Source organism: Eumetopias jubatus, unplaced genomic scaffold (assembly GCF_037043125.1).
Source record: "Eumetopias jubatus isolate StellerSeaLion01/CBP00866 unplaced genomic scaffold, mEumJub1_p1.0 scaffold_7, whole genome shotgun sequence".
In the NCBI taxonomy this organism is placed as follows: Eukaryota; Metazoa; Chordata; class Mammalia; order Carnivora; family Otariidae; genus Eumetopias; species Eumetopias jubatus.
In genome coordinates this window covers 109,578,209-109,586,215 of record NW_028274813.1, presented here as the reverse complement: position 1 = coordinate 109,586,215, position 8,007 = coordinate 109,578,209, and the positions used below count along the sequence as shown (strand labels likewise).

Sequence of the window (8,007 nt, the reverse complement as noted above, 5' to 3'; positions counted from 1 at the left end):
GGCTCCCACGTGGGGGGCAGGAGCGAGAAAGGGGCGGGGCGGGTAGGAAGCGGGTGCGCCCACCCGTGACGTAAGGGGGAGGGCAGAGAAGGGGGAGGGGAAAAGGAAGCTCCAGAGAGGAGCCATTTTGTGTGTAATGAATGCTGCGGCCAGATGCTCGCATCTGTCGAGCTGGGCTTCTCCCTACCCCCCCCTTCGGTGCGCGCCGCACACGATTTATGTTTTTATTTAGGAAAATAAATAAATGAAGAGAGGAGCGCGGTTCAGGGCTGGCGGCCCGAGCGGGCGCTGGGAGGTTCAACTCCGAGGCGGGCGCTCACGTGTAACTCCCTGCGCACCGGCCTCCGAGCGCCCGCTCGCTCTCAGCTCCTCATTAAGATGCAAGAACGAACTCCAGATCCTAATGAGGGGAAAATATAGAACCGGGGGCGCGCGGCCCGCTCGCTCGCGCCCGCCACCGGCCCTCGGGTGCGTGCGCTCTCTCGGAGATGCCGGGGAGGGACTCGCGCCCCCCGGCCCCCGCCGTGCGACCAGTCCACCCCGCGGTGCCCGCGGGGGTCCGGGGCATGGCTGCTTCCCCACACCTCCCCCCACCCAGGCCCGTCTGCCCTGACGTAAGCCCGAGCGGCAGATCGAGGCTACCGGTTTGCGAACAAACTGGCCCGCTGAGTCGAGTGGCCCGTGCGATCGCGCGGGGAGTCCCGGGGGCGCGGCGGTGGGGGTGCAGGGGGCGCAGGGGGGCGCGCGAATGTCTGCGCCTCCCGGGGCGTCGAGGCTGGCGGCCGAGACACCCACGGGCCGGCACGCGCGCCCCTCCGCAGGCTTCCGCCGACGCGGTGTCACTGCCGCGAGCAGGCCCGGTAAACCTGGTGGGAACCGGGAGCTCCCGGGCCGGGGCAGGGCAGGGCCGCCTCCCCATCCCCTCCTCCGCTCCCCTGACCCGGGTGCGCGGTGGGGAGCCGCGGGAAGGAGCCCCGAGTGGGGAAAGCGCGAACTGGGCCGGTTGTCCGCTGGCAGCCGGTCCTTCCATCTGCGCTGCCCAAGCAAGAGTTCCTCAGACTTCTCGCAGGCAGCCGCCGCACATCAAAGACGCTGTTTATTTGGCTTTCTGAAAAGAAGGACGAATGAACAAAGAAGAAAAGCTGGGGGCCAGTGGGGGGCGGGGGGGCGTGGGCAGGAGAAGGGGAAAGAAAGGGGCACCCTCAGTTTCCAGCAAATTTTTTCAGGTGGGAGGCAACTTCGGGATCCACCATTTTATCAGTCTTAAATCTTGCGAAGTGAAAACATTAAAGTGACAAAGTGATTCTGTTTGTTTTATAGTATCTAATTGGGCTGCTTTGCAGACCTAATGAGATTCGAGGGAGGAATCGTTCGCCGCCACTGCAGAATAAACTGATACGTTACTACCAGCCACAGGTTTTGAGGACCGTACAGCTTGTCTTTTTTTCTTTTGTTGTTATTCCTGTTCCCTCTCTTTCCCCCTCCCGCCAAATAATTATTTGCTAGTTGATCGTGGCGGGGGGGTGGGGAGGAAAGAAAGAGGCGGGGGGAAAAAAAGTCTAGCAGCTCAGGACTATAATATATATCTATTTATTATATGTCTTTCGGTTAATTCCTGATCTGAGGAGCGCTGTTTTTCACTCCCATGCGAAAGTCACCAGCGGGTAGGGCCTGATTGCTACTTTTCATGCATAGTTTTAGACACAAGAGGGCATTGTGACGTCGCGCCCGGCGGCGCCCAGTCGCAGGCCGAGTCCGGTAGCCCCACGTGGGGGCCGCGCGCTCCCATTGGCCAGCGCCGGGCGAAGCTGCCACATTATTTTGTTACTTTTCAGTCCCTATTTGGAACTGCTCTCGCGGCAGTTCAGACCTCGTGCTCGTCCCCCTCGCCTGTCTGTGTGTGGTATCCGCAGGTCCGGGGCACTTTTTTGGGTGTGTGTGTGTGTTTGGGGTGTGTGTTTGGGGGGTTTGTCGGGGCGCGGAGAGGAGAGCCGGGCCGAGGGGAAGGAAGAGAGCTCCCCGGTCTCGGGCTGCGCTCTCCAGCCTGTGCGCTCCGAGGCGGCGGCGGCGGCGGCGGCGGCGCCGAGCGCTCCTCGCTGAGGACGCGGCGCTGGAGCTGGGAACAGCGAGGACCCCTTTGCGGAGGCTTCCTGTGCCCGCTGGAGTTAAGATGCCAAGGCGGCTGATTTGCACCTACTGAGCCTGGAGTTTCCTCCTCTGCTCTGGGAAGGGCTTGCGGCGGCGGCGGCGGCGGCGGCGGCAGTAGCAGACGGAACAGCAGGCTCTCCTCTCCGAGGGGGGGCGTCGAAGCGCCCGCGCCCGGCTCCCGCCCTCACCCTCCGGCGCTCTTGCGGCCCCCAGCCGCCACCTCGGTGCTTGGCTCCTTCCTCTTCTCCCGGAGCGCCGCCCTTGGGATCGGACTCGCGCGCTCCGGATGCTGGGGCTGCCTCGACGCGCCCCCCTCCCGGCGCGAGGCGCTGAGTGATCCGGAGGGGGCCCGCAGTCGCCCCAGGAGGGGACCCCGGCCTCGGGACCCCGCGCCGGAGCCACCGGGGAGACGACGATGTCCGCGCAGCCCCGGGCTCTGACGCGCTCCCCGCAGTGGGGGGAAGGCGGCCGGCCGCAGCCCGCCGAGCCCTAGGCGCACAAAGCCCGCGCCCGCCGCCCGGCCTCGGCGCCGGCCGACGACTTTGCCGCCTGCTCCGCAGCTCTTTGTCTCCACTTGGGGCGGGCGCCCGACTCTGGGATTTCGCTGCGAGAGCGGGCTGGGGGGGCCGGGGGCGAGCTCTCGGTTTCCCGGCCGCCCCCCGCTGGGGCTTGGCTCCCCCCTCCCCCGCACCTCCCCGGCCCGAGCTCTCCGCGCTTCCACGCTCTCGGAATCACGACCCCTCCCTGCCATGTATCCGCAAGGCAGACATCCGGTGAGTAATTGCAACTCGGTTTATTTAAGCATCTATCATGGCAGGGTAAACGAGGCAGTTTATCTGGCACCTCCATTTTGCTTGTTGCTACCTTTATGGTGAGTGTGTGTGCGTGTGCGTGTGTGTGTGTGTGTGTGTGTGTGTGTGCGCGCGCGCGCGTTCACACAAAGGGGATGGGGATGGGGGGGCGCCGTTGAGAGAGGAGGTTAATTCCGCCCGAGTGGCGTGGGGGGCTGCCAGTGTTCCAGCCGAACTGTTTGTTTTCACGCTGCCCCCCTCCCTCTCTCCCAAATCTCCCCAACTCACCCGGCTGTCTCCCAGTTCCTGTCTTACTTGGGAATGGGAGCCCACTCGTGCAAGGGATGCAAGCCCCGGCCGCCTGTAGGGAGGGATTTGGGGCGCCCCCCCCCCGACGGGCAGCTGAGAAACTTGCTGGGAACGTTCTGGGCTGTGAGGGTGGCCTCCCGGGTTGGGGAGGGGGGAGCCGGCCGAAGCCGCCGGGGGACTGGAGCAGCCTGGAGCCCCGTCTGACGCCCCCGCCCCCTCCCCTGTCTCGTCTTCGCCGGCTCTAGGCTCCCCATCAACCCGGGCAGCCGGGATTTAAATTCACGGTGGCTGAGTCTTGTGACAGGATCAAAGACGAATTCCAGTTCCTGCAAGCTCAATATCACAGGTAAGGCCGGTGGGGGCTGCCCCGGGGCCGGCGGGGAGCGGCGTCCCCGCCGCTGCTCCTGCCACCCCCCGCGGGGACGGTGGGGGCTCCCGACCCGGGGCGGCGGGGCAGCCGGGGCCTCCGCCTTTTGTTTCCCCTTTCCGAGCGCGGCGCCTTAACCCTTTGCTGCCCGCAGCCTCCCGGCTCCGCGTGCCGTACGCGGGGTGAGGGTCGGGGTCGCGGCGGGCTCGCTCCGGGTTCCGGGGGTCGCGAGCCGTCCCCCCCACCCTCCGCGGCCCCGAGAAGTCCACGCGCTCGGCCGCGGGAAGTTTCAAGTTGTTTCACTCCCCTCCCCGCGGCGGGGACCCGAGCCCCCTCCGCGCCGAGGCTGCGGGATGACCGGGGTACCCCCGGGGGAGGTCAGGAAGTGAAGTGGCTCGCGGAGGCCCTGACGCTGGAGCCTCGGAGGAGGCTGCGCGGGCTCCAGGCCTGAGCCGGCTCCTCCTGCCCTCGCAGCCTCAAAGTGGAGTACGACAAGCTGGCGAACGAGAAGACGGAGATGCAGCGCCATTACGTGATGGTGAGAGGCGGCCCCGGGCCGGGGCGGGGGCGGCCCGGGGGCGGGGGTCCGAGGACCCTGCAGCCGGGTTCCCAGCGCGTCGCGGCCAGCCAGCCGCAGGGCAGCCCTGGGAGCCGGTGTCATCCGAGTGTGCCCCGACCCTCCACCGGCACCCCCCCCCCCCCCCGCCCTTAGCCCGGGCCACTTGCGTGAGGGTGGGCGAGAGAAGGGGAAAAAGAGAAACAGAGAAACCTAAGTCCAGGCGGGGCGCTTTGGCGCTACCTCTGTGCCCCTTTCATTTGTGTTTTCAAGGTTTCCCAGAGGGCTGGGTGCCCTGTCTTGGCCAGTAAGATAGGATTGGATCAGCACACGTCAGGGTTGGATAAAATCTCTCTTAGAGACCTCCTGGGAGTGTTTGGAAACTTTGCGGCTTTGCAGCCCTGGGATCTAGCCCGAGTGGGACAGAAGCCCTCTCTGCCTCCCCCATTGGTTACCCCTGGGTTTTGTGAGCATGGAGGAGCCTTTTAAAGCCCTCTGCCTCCATTCCCCTCCCTCCTCAGGGATACCCCAACTGAAGAATCTTGTCAGCCTTGGGGCAGTAGGTAGACTCTCACCCCTTTCCCAGCGGCTGGCTGTTCAGTGAGTTTCAATCTTCTGTTTGTGAGAGGACAGGGAAGGCACTTAAGCGCCCTCCCTGCACTGCTTTCCACATAAGAGGCCTTCGACACATTGCTAAATAACTCTCAGAGGACAAGAGGGTCCCAGTGTACACACGATTCCCTGTTGAACCCGAACCTTGTATAAACAGGATATATGGCACATGGGATGCTTGTGGGAGGGAGGGCTTGGCTCCTCGTACTATTGCATATATAATGTTAGAGATGAGACGAGGACAGCACTCGCCCCTTGTCAGCTCTTAAACCCCTCTCTGTAGCTGGCTTCGGGGTTTGGGTTGAACTTTTTTAGCGGATTTATCATAAGAGTATGACTTGGCCAGAAACCTGCCCCAAAAGCCTGATTTTGGAAAGTGGACAGATCAATGTATTGCCCGTTAATGGCGATTCTTTTTACTTTTAGTACTATGAGATGTCCTATGGCCTGAACATTGAAATGCACAAGCAGGTAAGTGCTTTTTTTTTTTCTAAAAAATCTGATGGTTAAAAACATGTAACACATGAGTTTCTGATAGCCCCTCCTCTTTGAAAATGAGCCTAGCCCTTCTGTTCTCCTCCTTCTCCTTGAAGAGTGAATGGATCCAGTCTTTGAAATGCAGGGTCTGAGGTGTTGCTTATTTCTTGGACATGTTGAGTTTTTAGCAATAGAGCTTGTGGAATTAGTCCTGGTCTTGGATCTTGGTGGAAGATAAAGGAGCAAAGGGAAAGTTGTACCTTAAGGATCTGCTTTACAAACTCCTAAAACCCAGAGAGGGCTGGCTGGCTGCTTTTAAATGTTTTAATGTAAAATTCTCGAGAGGAAATGCAGGAGGTGTGTGTGTGTGTGTGTGTGTGTACACACACGTACGTATGCCGGCCCTCGCAAAAATTTGGTGTTCTGCCTTGATAAGATTAAACTCCAGGAGTCTTAAAAGCCAGGCCGAGCTGTCAGAATTTAAGGGAACAAGCGACTAACTGCTGAAAAATACGAATCCAGGATGAACTACAGCAGTATAATGCCTTGCAGTTCCAAGGCCGCTTTCTCCTCTCTATCTTAATTTGAAGGCAGCCGGGTTCCCATTTTACAGAGAAGGAAGCTGAAGCAGAGAGGTGAAGTAACTTGCCCAGCGGCAGCCTCGCCAGGACTTTTGAGATGGCTGGTAGTTGAGCTCAGCTTTGAAATCCTGAAGTCAAACCAGTTTAGCTAGTGTGCTGTTGTTTGATGGATATGTAAACTACCTCGTATTGTCGCTCTTCTAATAACAGTATACCTCAAACGGAGCAAATACAAACAGGCTTTATCTCGGTGCATATCAGTAACTAGTGCTAGGCTGGGCTGTGGGAGAGGCCTGTTTGTGTATTTGTGTTCCAAGGAGAGGCTGCCTGTAATTTGGCTTGGCCAGCGATTAGAAGTGACTTGGCACGAATAAATGGCGGAGACCGGTTGTTCTTTTTAACAATTGGTGTTCTTGAAATCTCAGAAGGCTGTTGACTCATTCTAGCCTTTGGTGACCGTGACTTGAATGGATTTTCTGCCTTAAATGAACAGTCGTTTACAAGGTCTAAATTTTGTTCTTTCAGGGGGCAGGGACCCGGGCAGGTGAGAGGGGCAGGTGAGAAGGGCAAGGGACCCAGGCATGCTTGTAGATTGCTGCCTGCTCCAGCGGCTTCCTCTAGAGCCTTTTGGATCTGTACTTTCCTTTCTTTATTGGAGGAGCCCCAGTGTTAGGTGGAGGGCAGCCCGAAAGGGGCCTGAGTTCATGGAGCAGTGTGGGAAGCCAGTCTTTGGCTTCCTGAGGGGTTATGAGCTCCTTAGGAAGGCACAGGAAAGCTACCAGCTTTTTACTTTTTGACCCACAGGAATCATAAGCAAACACGGCTGTGTACATAGAGACGTTTCTTTTCAGAAGAATGAACTGGAGACAGGTTCTGCCCAACTTTAGGTGGGACCGGCCGGGTCTGACTTATCCAGTCCGAATGCATGCCACGGACCTGGGGTCTCAGGTGTTCAAGGACCTTGGGGTGTTATGCAAGGTGCCCCTTCCTTCCTTTCTCAACCCCCTCTTTTTTTGTCCCCCCCCCTCGGTGCTTGGTTTCTGGGGTGTGTTTAAAGAGGGTAATTGCACCCAGGTTTAAAATTTATAGCAGCAGTTATTCTAAGAGCTTCGTAATTAAGGTGTAATACGTCGTTGCATGTTGAGGTCTGCATGGGTGGTGTTCCCCACGTCTGTGAGTGGATGGTTCTTTGGCACAAAGAATCCACCTTGGCTGGTGGAGCAAAGGTGTTCCCGGAGTCCTGGGGAGACTCTGAACTCTGGAAGAGTTAACTGTCCTAATGCCTTTGGTGGTGGTGTTTGCCTCAAGAGCAGCTGTGTGCATCTGGGACCTCTGGCTATTCCCCAGACGCGGGGCTCTTAAGGGGAGAATGCCTGAGGTTTGGCGACATGGTCTCATTGTAATCCTCCCAGCTGCTAGAGGCAGACAGATGGGATTCTTTGCACCCTTTGTATAGGCCCGGAAACTGAGGCTTCAGGGAAGCCAGTGGGCCAGAGCTGGGACTCCAGTCCAGGCCTCTGGATTCCCCCACTGGGCGCTCTGACCCCACTTGCCACTCACCTTTGCCTTCCAGCCAGTTCCCCTTGGCTTCCCAGCATGAATGAGTGTGCTCTGAGCGCCAGGGCCTTTGCAGGGTTCAGGGCACTGTCTTGAGTGGGGTGAAATCGCCCCATGGCTGTGGAGGAACAAAGAGGCAAGGAGGTGAAGAAACCGGGGCTAAGAAATGCAACCCTGACCTAATGGGGCCGGCCACTCCCTAGGCTTGCGAGGGTTCTGTAGAAGAAAACCCAGCCACTAATTGTAGTGTGGGTCTTGGGTGCATTTGGCGGATGGTGGTTAGGCCTGAGCAAACAAGTTTATCAGCTGACCTGTTTAGCGGTTGACTGGTGTTTTATCTGCACACACAATCAAGTGACTGGAGTGCTTGAATTATTCATGCAGTGTCCTGCCCTCTAGACTTGACTGTTCGTGTGATTACATCTGCCTGGAACAAACAGGCTGGATTCTTCATCTTTAAGCTCAGGGGTGGGGGTGGGGACTGGCTGTACCTTATATGTTAGGTGGGCTCCAGAGCCAGTACCTTGGGAAGTGTGGGGGTCTTCAGCCTGCTCACGTGCATCACACCCCAGCTTTTCCACCAACTGCCACATTTTTTTTTTTTTTTTA

At 58.8% G+C, this 8,007-nt stretch overlaps 1 protein-coding gene across 12 annotated transcripts in view; it reads left to right on the top strand.

Annotated features, from left to right (window-relative positions):
* The first annotated feature begins 1,846 nt into the window (after window positions 1–1,846).
* TLE3 (TLE family member 3, transcriptional corepressor) overlaps window positions 1,847–8,007 on the top strand; it is a 48,862-nt gene continuing 42,701 nt past the window's right edge. For all 12 annotated transcript variants that reach the window (XM_028100108.2, XM_028100107.2, XM_028100106.2 and 9 more), the window contains exons 1-4: window positions 1,847–2,921; window positions 3,494–3,594; window positions 4,090–4,153; window positions 5,210–5,254. In XM_028100108.2, the coding sequence (XP_027955909.1) occupies window positions 2,898–2,921; window positions 3,494–3,594; window positions 4,090–4,153; window positions 5,210–5,254 (234 nt within the window). In that variant the 5' untranslated portion in view covers window positions 1,847–2,897. The remainder of the gene's footprint in view (window positions 2,922–3,493; window positions 3,595–4,089; window positions 4,154–5,209; window positions 5,255–8,007) is intronic.